The following is a 17,147-nucleotide window of genomic DNA, read 5'->3' as shown; positions in this document are numbered from 1 at the left end:
GCACCTTTTAGGCATTAGTCAATTTCACCCTCCTCTCACAATCGTGTAAAAACTAGGTACAGTTGTCCCTGTTTTGCAGACGGAGAACCTAAGAAGTTGAGAGTTTAAGTAACTTGTCCACTAAGCTGGAAATTCCCAGAGGGGAGAAACCATGTCCATTTTGCTCATCATTGAGTTCAGAGGGGCTAATTAAGTGCCTGGCATACAGTAGGCACTTATTAAAGGTTTTGGGGTGGGCGCTAGTGGTAAAGAACTCACCTACCAATGCCGGAGTTGTAAGAGATTCAGGTTGGATCCCTGGGTCGGGAAAATCCCCTAGAGGAGGCCATGGCAAGCCACTCCAGTATTCTTGCCTGGAGAATCCCATGGGCAGAAGAGCCTGGTGGGCTACAATCCATAGGGTCACACCAAATCGGACGTGACTTTAGTGACTTAGCACCCAGCTGGCTGGATGATAAATGGCAAGATGGAAGGGAGGGAGGTGGGGAGGAATGGAAAGAGGGCCAGCCTGCCTGTCTCCAGTGCCCATGCTCTGGTCACAACCGGGAGATCCTGGGACGTGAGGCTGGCGTGGTGTCTGACGTGGCTCTCGCGGCTGTCTCTGCAGGAGCCACGATGCACGTGAAGAAGTACCTGCTCAAGGGCCTGCATCGGCTGCAGAAGGGCCCCGGCTACACATACAAGGAGCTGTTGGTGTGGTACTGTGATAACACCAACACCCACGGCCCCAAGCGCATCATCTGCGAGGGGCCCAAGAAGAAGGCCATGTGGTTCGTGCTCACCTTGCTCTTCACCTCCCTCGTCTGCTGGCAGTGGGGCCTCTTCATCAAGACCTACCTGAACTGGGAGGTCAGCGTCTCCCTCTCCATCGGCTTCAAGACCATGGACTTCCCCGCGGTCACCATCTGCAACGCCAGCCCCTTCCAGTAGGTGGTCCCTGGAGCACAGCTGGTCTCAGCGGGGCTGCTTCCCTTCATTTTCCTTCCTTCCAGCTTTCCTTCCTTCTTTCCCATTTCCTCCTTTCTCTCTCGCTCTCTGTCTCTTTCCCTCTTTGCAGCAAGTAAGATTCAAAATTCATAAACCTCCTCAGCTTAAAAAGAACCTCCAAAAATACCTGGTAGTCCCTTCACACTAGTGCCTATTTATTGATCCAGTGTGTATTTATTGAGCACCTACTATTGCCAGCTACTATTGGGGCTTCCCTTGTGGCCCAGATGGTAAAGAATCCACCTGCAATGCAGGTTTGATCCCTTGGTCGGGAAGAACTCCTGGAGAAGGGAATGGCTTACCCACTCCAGTATTCTTGCCTGGACAATTCCATGGACAGAGAAGCCTGGCGGGCTATGGTCCATGGGGTCATAAAGAGTAGGACACAACTGAGCAACTAACATACTACTATTGCCAGGCACTGTTATGGGGCCCCAGAAATGCATCAGTAACCAAAACAAAGTTCCTCCTGTCCTCATCACAGCCTCCCAGAGAAAACGGACGTTCATCTTTTCTTCCATAAACATTGAAATCATTCTCATTGTGAGGATTAAACTGGACCTGTATCCAAGGTTCAGTGCCCTCTCCTACAGGAAGTCCTCCAGCCATCTATAGCAACCATGCATTGAGTGCATTTCATAATATTGTCTAAATGCCAGGCAATATGTTGAGTGTTCTTTGGATAATTCATGTCATTCTAATCCACACAACCACTCTGGGGTCGGGGGGCACTACTCCAGTAGCCCCAGTTCACAGGTCAGGAAATGGAGATTCAGAGTGGTGAGGGAACTTGCCCAGAGACACTCAGTGAGCAACTGTGGAATTTGAATCTAGGTCTTATCTGACTCCAGAGCTGCCACTGTTTAACCACTGGATGGCAAGGCCTAGGAAGGAGACACCCAAGGAGACCGAGCCTAGTCGGTTGAAGAAAGGCAGGGGGTCACAGAAAAATGCCCCAGGAAATGAGTAGACATTAGCCGGGTGGAAGAGAGTGCTCCAAGTGGAGGACATAGCACATGCAAAGGTCCTGGGGTGCGACAGAGCCTGGTGCATTCAAGGGGTTGAAAAATGAGCCGGCATGTCTGAGTCACAGGAAGCGTTCTTGTCCAAAAGGAGGTCCTGGAAGGTAAATCATACTTCCTGTTTACATTTCCAGTTATCAGAAAGTCACCTCATTCTGGTTATAGGGCTGTTCTTCCTTGCTTGGGTGGGTCTTTGAAGCTACTCAAGAAAACTCTTAATAATTATAATAACACACCCTGCTTATAAGCATCACCCTATTGAATCCTCCAAAAACCCTCTAGGGTAAATGTTTTAATCCCCCACTATTTCACAGATGAGAGAAGAGAGCCTCAGAGAGGTTAACCTACCCACGGTCACACAGATGTTAAGTGGCATGCTGTGCTGTGTTTGGTCACTCAGTCCTGACTCTTTGTGACCCCATGGACTGTAGCCCACCAGGCTCCCCTGTCCATGGGGATTCTCCAGGCAAGAATACTGGAGTGAGTTGCCATGCCCTTCTCTAGGGAATCTTCCCAACCCATGGATCAAACCCGGGTCTCCCGCATTGCAGGCAGATTCTTTAACGTCTAAGCCACCAGGGAAGCCTAAGAATACTGGAGTGTGCATAGCCTATCTCTTCTCCAGGGGATCTTGCTGACCCAGGAATCGAACCAGGGTCTCCTGCATTGCAAGAGGATTCTTTACCAGCTGAGCTACCAGGGAAGCCCATTAAGTGGCATGCTGGAATTCAAACCCAGATCTTACCAAGCTTGACAGCAGCTGTAGACATCCAGGCTATAATAGCAGCCCCCACCCCACAGCCCAGCACATTCCCAGTCCTCCCCTCCCTGTGCGCACAGAGGTGGCTGGTTTGGTGATCAGGGAACAGGTGGTGTCAGCGTCTGCGACTGATGTCAGCTCTGGCCACTGTCCACCTTCATACCAGCACTTGGGCCTATATCCAGGGTTTAGTGCCCTCTCCTACAGGAAGTCCTCCAGCCAGAGTTGACACACACCACCCTGGAGACCACACTCTGGGCAGGGTCTTGGATAAATTGGGTTCTGTAGTGACAGGGGTGCAGGGCTTGGAGCCCCCCAACCCAGGGCCTGGTGGAAACACTCACTGGGGTGGACACATTTCTGCCGGACTGACTGGTCACTACTTCCAGTATGGGAACCTCAGGGACTGAGAAGATCCTGGATCCCAACCCCACAGTCTTCTCCCTGCTGAAACTGGCTCCTATTCCCCAAATTGCTGCTGGAGATTTAGGACCTCAGGATCACAGACCTGCTCCTCTTCCAATATTATACCCCTCCTGGGAGGAAGAAGTCTGAACCCCGTGCACCCACAGATACCAACTGGGGCCCACCAAACCCAGGTTCTCAGCTCTGCGCCTTCTTCAGTGGGGTTAGCTCAGGAAATCACAGCAACTCCCAGAGTTTCTTTATCCACATGGAGGAGGGGGGGGGTCATTGTAGAATTTTATTTATAAATTAACTCAAAGAAGATGCAGGGAACACCTAGCACCTGACACATGGTGAGGGATCAATAACCATGAGCTCTTAGGATTCTGTCTCTGTAGCATGTGAATTTCATAGGAAAAGAGACCCGATCTGTCTTGTTTGCTATAATATCCTCTGTGCCTTGCACATAGTATAATAGCCTCTGTGTACTTGACACATAGTAGATACTCACCAAATACTGGGTGAAGAATGAGTGAGCAGGTGGTGGAAGGAGGCATGGACGCATGGGTGGGTGGGTCGAGAGGTGGGCGCTGGGGGCGGGGAGGAGCAGGCTTCTCACACGTGGTGGCAGCCATGCTGGAGTAGGAGGGGACTGGACTACGGCCGCTCTGCTCTGCAGCTGCCCCTTGCCCCCCTGACTGGCCTTCTCCCCCACCCAGGTACTCCAAAGTCCAGCATTTGCTGAAGGACCTGGACGAACTGATGGAGGCAGTCCTGGGGAGGATCCTGGGTCCCGAGCTCAGCCAGGTCAATGCCACCAGGGCCCTGAACCTCTCCATCTGGCACCACACGCCCCTGGTCTTTATCAACGAGCAGAACCCCCACCACCCGGTGGTTCTGGACCTGTTTGAGGACAACTTCAATGGCTCAGCAAGCAACAGCCCAGCACCAGGAAGGCCCTGCAGTGCCCACAGGTGCAAAGTAGCCATGAGACTAGTAAGTGGGTTCCCCTCCCCAGGCACAGCTCAAACAATGGGCCCTCTCCAGTGAGTCCGATGGGAGTGTCTTTCCTTAACTAATCTGGGTCTTGGCTAGGGGAGAGCTGAGCCTCTATCAGACTACATGGACTGAGCGAGGGGGAAGGGGTGGGTGGCTTCCTAAAGAAGGAATTAAGTCTTATTATCAGAAGACAGGGGCATAAATATTGGCCAGGTAGAAAACCACAGCTATGCTGTACAGTCATTGCCAAAGCATAACTGGACTGCTGGGATACCCGCAAGCCTGCAGGTGGGAAGAAGATTCCCTGTCAGTGCCCAAGATCCCTGGGGGCTCTGTAACTACACAGAGCCCTGGGCCTGACTCCTGGAGAATCTGAAAGGGCAGTTCTGAGCCCAGACCCAGGAATCTGTCTTGTTAATGGGCTTCCTGGTGATTCTGATGATCCGCCCTGGTTGGGGACCCAGGCTGGGGCTATACACTCCCCACTGCCTCCCATACCCGATATGTGGTCAGGATCTTCCCCCATCAGAGAGGGGTTGCAGAACCTGAAGTCTTGAGTCCTTCATGGTCCACCCAGCCTCCAGGGGGCTGCCTCTGGATGTCTGGGAGGGGGCTGGGAGTAGATTTGGGGGAGCAGAGGGTCAAGTGTGTCTGCTGCTTATGTGTCTACATGAGCATGAGTGTAGGGCCACTTGTGTGACTCGAGGCATGTGGGCACGTGTGTATGTAGTTGTGACGCCAGGACATCATGTGACTGCAGGTGTCAGAAAGATGTCTGTGTGGACGTGACTGTGTGGATGTGTGTGCAAGTGGGTTGGCTCATGCCTAAGGCAATGTTATATGGGGGTGGCTGATGCTGTGTGTGTATGAGTGGACAACCCAAGCCTTGTGACTATGAGTGCCAACACACCGCCCACCGGCCCAGCCGCTGGCCACCCTGGCACCAAGGTGCCACCTGAGGAAGGGCAGCTAGCAGCACCCTCGCTGCCCTGGCTATCAGGGTGGGGGGCCCTGCAGCTGCCCCCACCCACAGGAACCCCTCTTGCTGCCCTCCCCCACCCCCCACAGTGCAGCCACAACGGAACCACATGTACCTTCCGGAACTTCAGCAGCGCCACCCAGGCCGTGACGGAGTGGTACACGCTGCAGGCTACCAACATCTTCGCACAGGTTCCAAACCAGGAGCTGGTGGCCATGGGCTATCCCGCCGAGCGGCTAATCCTGGCCTGCCTGTTCGGGGCAGAGCCCTGCAACTACAGGTGAGAGCCAGTGGGCCCCCCGAGACCGGGGTCCACACCCCAGCTCGGCCACTCAGCCGGTTACCCCAATTGTCTGTACCCTGCTGTCTTCGGCTTCTTAGAGGGAGTCTGAGAAGAGGATGCGTTGACGGCCCCATCACGTCCCGAGGGCATCGCTTTAGGGAAAGTCTGTAGGGAAAGAGGACGGCGCTAAGGGAGGATGTGGCCTCAGGTGGCGTCTAACCCAGGTGTCATCCCCGTAAACTGCACCGCAGAGCTGTCCTTCCTTAAGCCGGAGGCTGGCCCCTTGCACATGGCCCCATCAGTCACTCCCTGGGTGTGTGTCACCCCCAGGAGCATGGGCTGGGGGTCTCCTAACTTCCCAGGCAAGGAGGCGGGAGAAGGGGCAGCCATGAGCTGTTAGCCTCCAACGCCCAGCATCTACTGCCCTCAGTTTTCTCATCCCTAAGATGGGACAATAACCATATCTGTGTCTCATGTAGAATAAATGAATCGGCTCATGTCAGTGCTTAGACCAGAGCCCTAGAAGCCTTTGTCATAAACACCCTTTTCCCAAACAACCCCAGGGTTGAGAAGATGGCAGGATGAGGGCAGCATTATCTCCAAAAGCCTGGGTCCTCTTACACATGGTCCACAGATCTCCACCTCCTTCCTCGCCACTGCCCCTCTCCAGCTTCTGACCATCAAGACCCTGGGACTGGGCGCCCAGCTCTGTCCCCAACTCTCAGACAGACTCTACGGGCAGGTCACTTAGGAAGGGAGGCTGGGCACAGACAGGCAAGCTGCTGAGGCCCCAGTGCCCCCTCCTGCCTTGTGGCAGACCTCCTGGTGTAGCGGCCGCCCCCCTGAGTCCGGCCCCGGGCTTTGGCCGGTCCCATTTCCCCGAGGCGCTAGCGTCCTCCTGGTCTGGAGCTTCAGATTCCCACACTTCAGGTCTCTGGAGAAAAGGACTTTTTGCCGAATCTTGCTGTTTTAGACGAGTGGCAGGCTACCGGTTGCAAACTCCCAGGGACTATGGCCTCAGCCCACGTCAGTCAGCTCATGAGCCCTCGGAAACCTCTGTCGAGAATCTGCTGATTCTGTCCCCCAGAAAGCATAGGCGCAGGGCAGGTGTAGGTCGTGTCAGGGAGTCAAGGCCCCCTGAGCAGGCAGAGCTGCCCGCCCAGGCGTTTGTGAGAATCAGAGGAAGGACCTACAGGTGGAGGAACTGCGTGCCGGCCCCCCACCGATGGCACACGTCCTCGCTGGCTTTTTGCAGGCTGGGTTCCAACCCCTCTCTCTGGGGAGACTTGCTTCAGAACCTACCTGCCCCACCACTCCTGGCAGCCTGCCTTAAGGTTGTGGGTACCCAGTAAACGCAGTCTGTGCCTATAAGTTCATCTTTACCTCACAGCTGAAAGAGAGAGGTGTAATATGATAATTTAAAACATATGGCTTATCTGCTCAGTCAGAATATGCCCTGAAGTGCGAGTGAGTTGAAAAAGTGGGATCTGTTAGGATCCACTGGGACCTGCTGCCCGGTTCCTGGCGCTTTGTGTGCGCATCTCTTAGTGGGATCCCAGGGCTCGAAGATGTGTGTTCTGCACACAGCATGGTCCCTAAACAGAGCCCACAGCGACTTCCTGGCCTGAGGCAGGGCTGGAGGCAGCCTGGGGACGGCCTCCATGTTGCCAAGATGGTGCCCTCCAGAGCCAGCCCTATCTGGGTCAGCTGACTGAGAAGATGGCTGGCGGGCAGGCAGCACCAGGTGTTGGCCGCATAACTCTGTGGTGTGGCTGTGACTGGGGAATAAATCTAGTGAGGCGGTCAAGGCTGGACTCTGCAGTTAGACCATTGGGTTCAAATCCTTGCTCTGTCTTACCAGCTGTGTGGCTTCAAAAGCAAGCGTCTTAACCTTGATATGCCTCCTTTTTCCTCCTGCATACAATAGGTAACAACAGTGCTTACTCTGTGTGCATATGCGTGCGTGCTCAGTCATGTCTGACTCTTTGCGACCCCATGTACTGTAGCCCGCCAGGCTCCTCTGTCCTTGGGATTTCCCAGGAAAGAATACTGGAGTGGGTGCCATTTCCTCCTCCAGGGGATCTTCCCGACCCAGGGATCAAACCCATGCCTCTTATGTCTCCTACATTGGCAGCCAGGTTCCTTACCACTGAGCCACCTGGAAAGCCTATGCCTACTCCACTGGGTTCTTTGGAATATTAAATGAGTTAATGTATGTGACAGGCTGACAGTAGTGATGAACTCAGTATTACTCTCATTAAACCCACATTTCACAAGGAACTCATTCTTCAGTAATGATGCTAACGCTTATTGCACCCTTCTTATGTCCAGGCGCTATTCTTAGCACTTTACATGTACAAAATCAGTCAGTCTAACTCTGGCAACAAGCCCTTGTTTTATGTGATACAGCGCTGCTCAGAGAGGTTAAGCAACATCTCTGAGGTCACACACCGGGTGAGTAGCCGAGGTGGCAGTCTGAGCCAGGCCCACCTGGCGTCACTTCATCGCCTCATCAGAAATCGAGATCGTCTTCCTTCCTTCCCCTCAAGCTTGTTTCTTCAGCCTTCGGCGGTTCCTTGGCACGGAGACCCTGGTCCACCCGTCTCCATGCTGCTTGTCAGTCCCACAGCCTACTGGTTGCCCATCTTGCTGAATCAGCCTCAGACTCAGTGCCAGAGGACACGTGCCTCTCTCTGCCCTCCCAGTGTTGGGCCCCACACACTTTGGCTCCCTTACTCTGTCCTGGTCTCCGTCCTCTCGGCCTCATATTAGCGAATGCTGAAGGTCCAGCCACTGCAGTTTTAGGAAAGTATGAGCCACGTTTGGACCCTGACACCAAGCCGCCTGGGTTTGAATACCAGCTGGGCTTTCCTGGTGGCTCAGATGTAAAGAACTCACCTGCAATGCAGGAGACCCACGTTCAATCTCTGGGTTGGGACAATCCCCTGGAGAAGGGAATGGCTACTCACTCCAGTATTTTTGCCTGGAAAATCTCATGGACAGAGGAGCCTGGTAGGCTGCAGTCCATGGGGTTGTGAAGAGTCAGACAGGACTGAGCGACTAATACTTTCAACTTTTCTGTTTGGGGGCATACTGCTTAGCTTCTCTGGGTCTCAGTTTTCTCATCTGGAAAATAGGGATAGTGAAATGACCTCACAAGGCTATCATGGGGATTAAGTGAGTTTACATAGATAAACTGTTTAGAACAGTACTTAGCACGTGCTAAGAATTATAGGAGCAATTTAAAGATTAACTTTTTATTGTGGAGTAGTTTTGGATTTATAGAAAAGTTTCAAAGAGAGTACACAGAGTTCCCTGGTACTCCTCACCCAGCTTCCCCTATCCATAACATCTTAAGTCACCATGTAATCTATCAAAAGTAAGAAGCCAACCTGGCCGCATCACTAGTAAACAAACCTAACACTTTATTCGGATTTGTCTGTTTTTCCTGATGATCTTTTCCTGCTCAGGCTTCCATCCAAGAGACCACATTGCTGTCGGTTGTCATGTCTCCTTCGTCCCCTCCAACTGTGACATTTTCTCAGATTTCCTTGTTCTGGATGACTGTGACCATTTCGGGGTTCTGGTCAGCTGTTTTATAGCAAGCTGTTGGGGTTTATACAGCTAAGATGGATTTGGGGGAAGAAGGCCACAGAGGTGGAGGGCTTCCTTGTCACATCCTATCAGGGGGTACAGGTTAGCCACTCAGAACCACCATGATGTTGACCCTCCTCCCTTGGTTAAGATGGGGTGTGTTGGGCTTCTCTGCCGTGCTCTGTATCATGAGCTCTAAGTTCAGCCTGTACTCTGCGGGGTGGGGTGGGGGAAGCAGCACCAGAAGAGAGATTAAACTCCACTTAACCTGGAGAGGGGAACAGACACTATTCGGGATTCTTCTGTACGGAATGTCTTCTGCTTTTGTTTATTTACTCAATCATTTATTTATACTAGTATGGACTCTTGTATATTTGGGTTGTAATCCAATACCACACTATTTATTTTATTACTCAAAATTTTCCAGTGTTGGCCACTGAGAGCTCCTTCAGTTGGCTCCTGTGTCCCTTCGACATGTCCTCATCCATTTATTTATTGTTTTAGTACTTCCTTACTTTCTGGCACTAAAAGATGCCCCAGTCCTAGAATCAGCCATTTCTCTGAGAAGCTCTAGTCCTTTTATTGGAGAATGGGATTTAGAAACCAAGCTCTAGGCACATATGGCTTCCCTGATAGCTCAGTTGGTAAAGAATCCACCTGCAATGCAGCAGACCACGGTTCGATTCCTGGGTCAGGAAGATCCCCTGAAGAAGGGATCGGTTACCCACTCCAGTATTCTTGGGCTGCCCTGGCGGCTCAGCTGGTAAAGAATCTGCCTGCAATGAGGGAGACCTCAGTTTGATCCCTGGGTCAGGAAGATCCCCTGGAGAAGGGATAAGCTACCCACTCCAGTATTCTGGCCTGGAGAATTCCATGGTCTGTATAGTCCATGGGATCGCAAAGAGTCGGACACGACTGAGCGACTTTCACGTTCACTTTTTCAGGCACACATGTGTTGTTGTTGCTTCAAGGGTTGGTCCTCCGGTTTCTCCCTTCCCTAAACCCTACTACCCAGTGACACTGTCGTTGTACGGCTCCCAGCTAGGATGCTCCATCTCCCAGTCTTTGCAGAAAGCTTGCTGGTCTCTGTCTTTATGCCTTGCCTCTGTTTTAGGGAAGGTTTGGGGAGGGAAACGCTTAGCTCTGGAGCCAGACTCGGCCAGTGCTGGGAGCAGCCTCTCCAGGTAAAGAACATTTATCAACAAGCAAATAGTTGGCAAGCCTCAGAGTGCAACCCGGGACAGGAGGGGATCTGGCCGCGCCCAGAGCCACCTCCCGCTCCTGGGCGGTAGGTGTCCGAGGCAGCTCCTTGGGAACATCGCGTGCCCATGTCCCAGGGGCGGGGTCTCTCCTTCCAGACCCGGCGCCCGGCTGCAACTGGTTTTCCCCGCTCATTTCCTCCCTTGTGGCCGCAGCCCTGATCCCACCTGGGAGAGAGACTCCACGGTGCCCGCCCAGAGTGGTTTCTTCCCTCTGGACCTTCGGTGTCCTCCCCACTCTCACTCCCACCCCCAGCCTGGGGTGCCCTTCATCTACCCCACACCTGCAAAGCTCGGCTACCTCTTACTCATCCTTCAAGTCTCAGTTCAGGGCTCATCTCCTTCAGGAACCCTCCCCTGACCCACTCCCCACCCCCACGTCCACTCTTCCAGGCTTATCTCTGTTGCTACTCTTATCACATATTATAATTTATCCAACAAATATTTACTGAGTGTCTGTCTACCAAGTGCCACTCTCTGAGGATCGGGGGTGAATTTGTTCAGTGGTTCAGTGTGCTCAGCTTCCAACCATCACCTTAGTCCTTTTGGGTGGGTTTTGTTGTTACCCCAGTGTTATGGGGGGAGAAACACAGAGAGGTGAAGTGACTTCCCCCAAGCTCACCAGTGAGTAACTGGCAGAGCCAGAATTCAAATTCAGGCAGGCTGGCTCCCAAGCCTGAGCCCTTAGCTTTTAGGTTCTTTCTCCCTCCAGACAGACAGCTGTCCTCCCTGGGATTATTTTCTAAAGCAAGAGGCCGCTGATAAGCAATTAAGTCAAGAAGATGAGTTCGGCTTCTGATGCATGCCAGCATGGGAATGTTGTTGTTGTCGTTGAGTTGCTAAGTTGTGTCCGACTCTTTGCGACCCCATGGACTGTAGCCTGCCAGACTCCTCTGTCCATGGGATTTCCCAGGCAAGAATACTGGAGTGGGTTGCCATTTCCTTCTCCAGGGGATCTTCCCAACCCACATCTCCTGCATTGGCAGGTGGATTCTTTACCACTGAGCCACCAGGGAAATAAGCAGGTGGAAATGGTCAAGTGACTGGGAGGTGACTTTGCACAGGGAGGTCAGGGGACGTCTCTGGGCAGATGAAACCTGAAGGAGGAGGAGAAATGAGACACTTGAAGATCTGCTCAGAGAATATTCCAGGCACAAGGAACAGTGGGCCTTGAATTTGAAGACAACATGGTGTCTCTGGAGTACAATGAACAAGGGGGAGGAAGCCAAGTGGGGCATTTGCATTTTATTCTGAGAGCAGCAAGGAGCTTCTGGAAGGTTCTAACAGGGGTGTGCTGTGGGCTGATTCACAATTTTTTTTTTTAATGTGGACTATTTTTTAAGTTTTATTGAATTTGTTACAGTATTGCTTTTTTTGGCTGCAAGGCATGTGGGATCTTAGCTCAACCAGGGATAGAACCCACACCCCTTCCATCGGAAGGCAGAGTCCTGACCACTGAACCACAGGGAAGCCCGTGATTCACAGTTTAAACAGTTGCCCTGACCACTGTGAAGGAGGAAGATTGTAAGGCAGCAAGAGTGGAGGCAGAGGCTCCTGCAGGAATCGGGGTTGGGGGGAGCTGGCGGCCCTGGACCAGGGTGGGAGCCTTAGAGGTGGAGGAGGCAGGCAGGAAAGAGAAATTGCCATGACCCCACTCTGTGGTTTCTCCTACGCCATGAGCTTCAAGCGCAGGACTGTCTTGCTGGCCTCCGTGTCCTGAGCCCAGTGCGTGACTCAGTAAGCGTTGGGTGAGAAATGCAGTTTGTCTTTCATGGTGGAGGACACCTCAGCTCAGAGGCTGAGGAAGCCTCTCACGTGCATGTCAGAGTCAGCTCCTGGATCAGGTTTCACCACCTGCCTTGGACCCACCTGATTTGGCTGGCGCAGAGGGTGAGACCAAAGAGACAGGAAATGGCTTCCTAATCCGAACATGGGGACAAATACCTGCTGACCTCATGGGGTTATTGCAAGAATTAAAGGAAAGAACATACACAGAAATCTTCAGCATGGCCTGGGGAAATTTGCTCAGTAAATACTGTGGAACAGAAAGCTTAGAAAGTGTAGCATTTCAGGTATGTTTCTGCAGTATCTGATGCACCGAGCCCTATTCCCTCCTGTTTTTAATAAAATAACAGAAAACCATATAAAAACATCCGAAGACATTTTAAATGCTAGTTCCATTTTTTTTAATATATTTATTTATTTAGCTCCATGGGTCTTAGTTTTTGGCACTCAGGATCTTAGATCTTTGTTGCTGCTTGTGGGATCCTTAGTCTTGGGATGCAGGATCTCTTCATTGCGGCATGCAGACTCTTAGTTGCATCTTGTGGGATCTAGGTCCTTGACCAGGGTTTGAACCCAGGCTCCCTGCATTGGGAGTGTGGAGTCTTAACCACTGGACCACAAGGGAAGTCCCCTTAAATGCTATTTTCTATGGAGACTTGCAATTGGGCTTCCCAGGTGGTGCTAATGGTAAAGAACCCACCTGCCAATGCAGGAGACTTAAGAGACGTGGGTTCCATCCCAATCCCTGGGTTGGGAAGATCCCCTGGAGAAGGGAATGGCAACCCGCTCCAGTATTCTTGCCTGGACAATTCCAAGGACAGAGGAGCCTGGCAGGCTGCAGTCCATGGGGTGGCACAGAGTCGAACACAACTGAAGTGACTTGGCACACGTGAGGACTTGAGAGCATACACATAGGACAGGGTGTGAGGGACTCACCCCTGGGTGGTGGGTGTGTGGTGTGAGGACCCACCACCCAGATCCAATAAGTGTGACTCTCATCCTGTCATTAAAGCAAATCCAAGATCTCACATCCTTTTCATCTATATGGTGTGTAGAATGTATCTTCAAAGAGAAAGACTTTTGACAGAAGCACAATCCCGTTTCGCCACCTTAAAAAAGAAACGATCGGTGATTCCTCATTACCATCATCTATCCAGTGGTGTTCAGTCTCGTGAGTGTCAGACTTTTTTGTTTGCCTGTTTGAATGAGGATCCAATTGAAGTCCACAGGTTGGGAATAGAACCAAGTCTTTGAAGTTGCTTTCAATCTGAAGGTTACCTCCCTTTCCCTGTCTCATAATTTATTTGTTGAAAACACTGGGTTGTTTATTTTCTGGAGTCTGGATTTTGCAGATTGACTTTGTGCGGTATGTTTGAACTTGTTCCTCTGTCTCCAGTATTTGCTGTAAATGGTAGTTAGAGACAGATGTTTGATCCTGTTCACAGCTGGGTGTTGTGGTTGTTGTTTTATTTGTTGGCAAAGCCACTTCCTGGGCAGCCTGTGCCCTTCCACTGGGACACACAGGTCCCAAAATCAGGGGAACAAAATGATGACCCTCTAATTGTATCACTCGCTCTTCAGTTACTAGCTTGATGAAACCAGAACTTAACAGCTATTTTACAACAAAAAAAGTCAGTTGAAGGAAGCCATAGATTAAAGGAGATTTAAAAGGCATATCAACCAATCACATGTCAATGTCGTTTGGATCTTAATTTAAACCAATAAATTGTAAAACCAAAATTGACCTCTATGAGACAATATAAATTGAATGTATAATAATATTAAGGAATTTTTATCAGTTATGTTTAACCTGGTAATAGTGGTGTTTTAGCAGTTCTTATGGGGACTCCCCTGGTGGTCCAGTGGTTAAGCATCCATCTTCCAATGCAGGGGGTATGGGTTCTCTGGAGGGGAACTAAAATCTCAACTAGAGAGCCTATGTATAAGTAGAGAAGCCTGCACCAAAAAAAAAAAAAAAAAAGCATTCTTATTTATAGACATATAGAAATGTTTACAAATAAAATTGTAATATCTGAGATTACCTTCAGTAGGGGTAGGTAGAGATGAAACAGCTGACTGTAGGGGATTGTTGAAGCTGGTGGTGAGCTTTGTTCTCTCAACTTTTTATGTTTGAAAAGTTCCATATAGAAAAGAACTGAACAAAATTATTTGAAACTGATATTGTACTGTCACTTTTCCATATCTTTATAATAATATTTTGTGCTATTGTTCAGTGATCAAATAGTTCCTTGGAAACATTCCCCTGTAACATAGGACCCTAGATGGGCTCACACCTCATTGTGAAACTCTCTTTCCTGACCTCTGCTTGCACCCTGTCCTGATTCACAGCCCCCTCTGACCCCCCATCTCCATCTTCTTCCCTCCTTAGCTGAGTTCCCAGGGTTCCCAGACAAGCCTACCTGCCTGGATCCTGCAGCTCCGTGGAGCAAACATTGCCTGGAGCTGCCCACTCACTCATGTTATCTATATTAGGGGCTTGTGGCTGCTGCAACGAATGACCACAAACTGGATGGTTTAAAGCAACAGAAATGTATTCTTTCACAGAGGAAGCTCGAAGTCAGAAATCAAGGTGTTAGCAGGACCAGGCTCCCTCCCAAGTCTCCGGAGGACAATCCTTTCTTGCCGCTTCTAGCTGGGGCGGTGGGCGGTGGGGGGGGGGGGGGGGGGGGGGGGCGGTGGCGGCGGGGGGGGGGGGAAGGGGGGGATGTGCTCCAGCGCTCCTGACTTCTGTCTTTGTACCTCTCAGTCTCTGCCTCTGTCTTCATGTGACCTTCTCCTCTGTGACTCCTCTGCTGACTCTTTAAGGACCACTTGTGTGTGGATTTAGGACCCACGTTATAAAACCGGTTAATCTCACCTCAAAATCCTTAACTGTGCCTGCGAGGATCCCTTCTCCAAATAAGGTCACATTCACAGGTCCCTGGGGTTAGGATGTGGACATGTCTTTTCGGGGATCACCATTTAAATGACCACATGGCTTACAAGACCCTGTAGATGAGACAGCCGAAAACATCAAAGAAGCTTCTTTTTTGGGTCTCAAAATAAATAAATAACCCTCAGGGCAGATGTTTTTGACAAAACTTTTGGTTTACTTTTATATATGTATACATCTTATGTATGTGTATATGTTTGTAGGATTGTGATGTAAAATTGTATTTTTAGATCAAAAAAGTTCGCAGGCCACTGTAGTTAAATTACACTGGCAAATAAAAGCACAAATTAACCTCAAAAAAAAAAAAAAGAAAGAAAGAAACAAAAAGCAACTTCTTTTTCATGCTTCATGACTAAGCCAGAGAGCCTGGCTCCTACCCCAAAGAACACTGTCTTTCCCAATAGAGTCTGGGGATCTCCTCTCTGGTGGGTGCATGGCTGCAGGGGAATGGACAGAATGACCTGTCGCTCACTTCTCCATTCCTGAGCCTCTCTGAGCAGTAATCTACCAGCTCCCTGCTGCCATGCACCCAGGGGTGGCAGTGGGGGTGACATCAGCTGGGATGGGGATGGGCCCTGGCCTCCAGCTGATGGTGTTTCTTTCAGGAACTTCACACCCATCTTCCACCCTGATTATGGCAACTGTTACATCTTCAACTGGGGCATGACAGAGAAGGCCCTCCCTTCAGCCAACCCGGGAACTGAGTTTGGTAAGTCTGTCCTGGAGCCAGAGCCATGAGGTTTTAAATCCTATCATGTGAGGATGAAAGACCAAATGGCCATCAGCCAGATGGTGTAGTGGTAAAGAATCCACCTGCCCAGTGCAGGAGATGTAGGAGGCTTGTGGGTTCAATCCCTGGGTCAGGAAGATCCCCTGGAGTAGGAAATGGCAACTCACTCTACTATTCTTGCCTGGAGGATCCCTTGGACAGAGGAGCCTGGTGGGCTACAGTCCATGGGGTCGCAAAGAGTCAGACATGATTGAGTGATCACCAAGCACACACACCATCAGCTGTTGAAGGACAGGACCAAGTTTAGCCAGAGGCCGGCATGCAGAGCAGCAGCATCTACTGGGTACCCCAGGGCAAGGCCAGGTGCCTTCTCAGCTGTCCCCCAACCCAATGCGCAAAAATCCCTGGGTAGTGAGTGACTGGTGTGCCCCTTCTGCTGATGAGCAAAGCGAGGAAGCAGTGGCTGAGAGCACAGGCTTCTGTGACCAGATGGAATCCCAGCCCCACCATTTACCCCCAGGTGATGCTGAACCGAGACTTAACTTCTTGAAGCTCTCGTTTCTGCTCTTGCACAATGAGCAAATGAGCAGAGCATATGGTTCAGACCCCATCGCATCATCCTGGCCTAAGGCAGGTAGACCTCTGAGCACAGAGCAATTGGCCTTGCCCCTGAGCCTGGCCAGCAGCAAACTCTCACTAAATGCAGATGTTCTGAGACGTTTTAAGTAACTTTGCCATGATCACACAGTTAGCCTGGGGCAGAGCCCTTACTGTCAGCCTCGTTTCTGTGCAGTTCATGAGAGACAGAGAGAAGGTGAAGTAGTAAACAGAAGTGAGGAAGAGGGAAGTGGTTGATGGCAGAAGCTGCTCGTCTTGGGAGCAGCTGGTGGACTCAGCATTTGCACCAGGCCTTGGGGAACAAATCCTTCCTCCCCACCCTTAGGTTCTGAGCTCCCCAGCCATCAAAAGACAGATGTCATTCAGCAACTGTCAGAGCTGCTGGTCTACAGGGGTGTGGGTGGGCTGCCAACACTTCACCCACCCCGGAGCCTCTGAGGATACTGGGCATCACAGAGATGCCAGCTAACTCACTCTCTAGTGATGACTGATGATTAAGATCAAAGCTGCCTGTAGAAGTCCATCAACTTCCACTTCCTCATTGAGTGACCTATGACAAGGTCCCTTACTCTCTTTGGGTCTCAGTTTCCTCATCTGTAAAATGGGGACAATAATTGTACCTATCTCATATGCCTCTTATAAGCTTCAGTGAGGTCATGTAAATAAAGCCCTGAGCCCAGCACTCAGTATGCAGCAAATGCTCAATAAATGCTAGGCTTCTTGTCCTGCCCAGTCCTTTCTTCTTGCCTGTCTCAGTTGTGTCCAACTCTTTT

General features: G+C 50.9%; 1 protein-coding gene and 1 long non-coding RNA gene across 2 annotated transcripts in view; one reads left to right on the top strand and one right to left on the bottom strand.

Moving 5' to 3' along the window:
- The window catches only part of SCNN1B (sodium channel epithelial 1 subunit beta), a 35,292-nt gene that overhangs the window by 9,876 nt on the left and 8,269 nt on the right, over positions 1 to 17,147 (top strand). Inside the window, exons 2-5 of the mRNA XM_006071176.3 lie at positions 608 to 926; positions 3,894 to 4,170; positions 5,242 to 5,432; positions 15,632 to 15,735. Coding sequence (XP_006071238.2) covers positions 616 to 926; positions 3,894 to 4,170; positions 5,242 to 5,432; positions 15,632 to 15,735 — 883 coding nt within the window. The 5' untranslated portion in view covers positions 608 to 615. The remainder of the gene's footprint in view (positions 1 to 607; positions 927 to 3,893; positions 4,171 to 5,241; positions 5,433 to 15,631; positions 15,736 to 17,147) is intronic.
- Positions 1,321 to 8,359, bottom strand: LOC123331543. The gene is made up of 3 exons (XR_006548231.1): positions 5,512 to 8,359; positions 5,268 to 5,426; positions 1,321 to 2,106 (listed from the first exon to the last, which is right to left on the bottom strand). It is a non-coding gene; the product is annotated as an uncharacterized LOC123331543 (long non-coding RNA).

Source organism: Bubalus bubalis, chromosome 24 (genome assembly GCF_019923935.1).
Source record: "Bubalus bubalis isolate 160015118507 breed Murrah chromosome 24, NDDB_SH_1, whole genome shotgun sequence".
Taxonomy (NCBI): Eukaryota; Metazoa; Chordata; class Mammalia; order Artiodactyla; family Bovidae; genus Bubalus; species Bubalus bubalis.
Note: the sequence above shows the minus strand (reverse complement) of the source record. Positions and strands in the feature narration are given on the sequence as shown.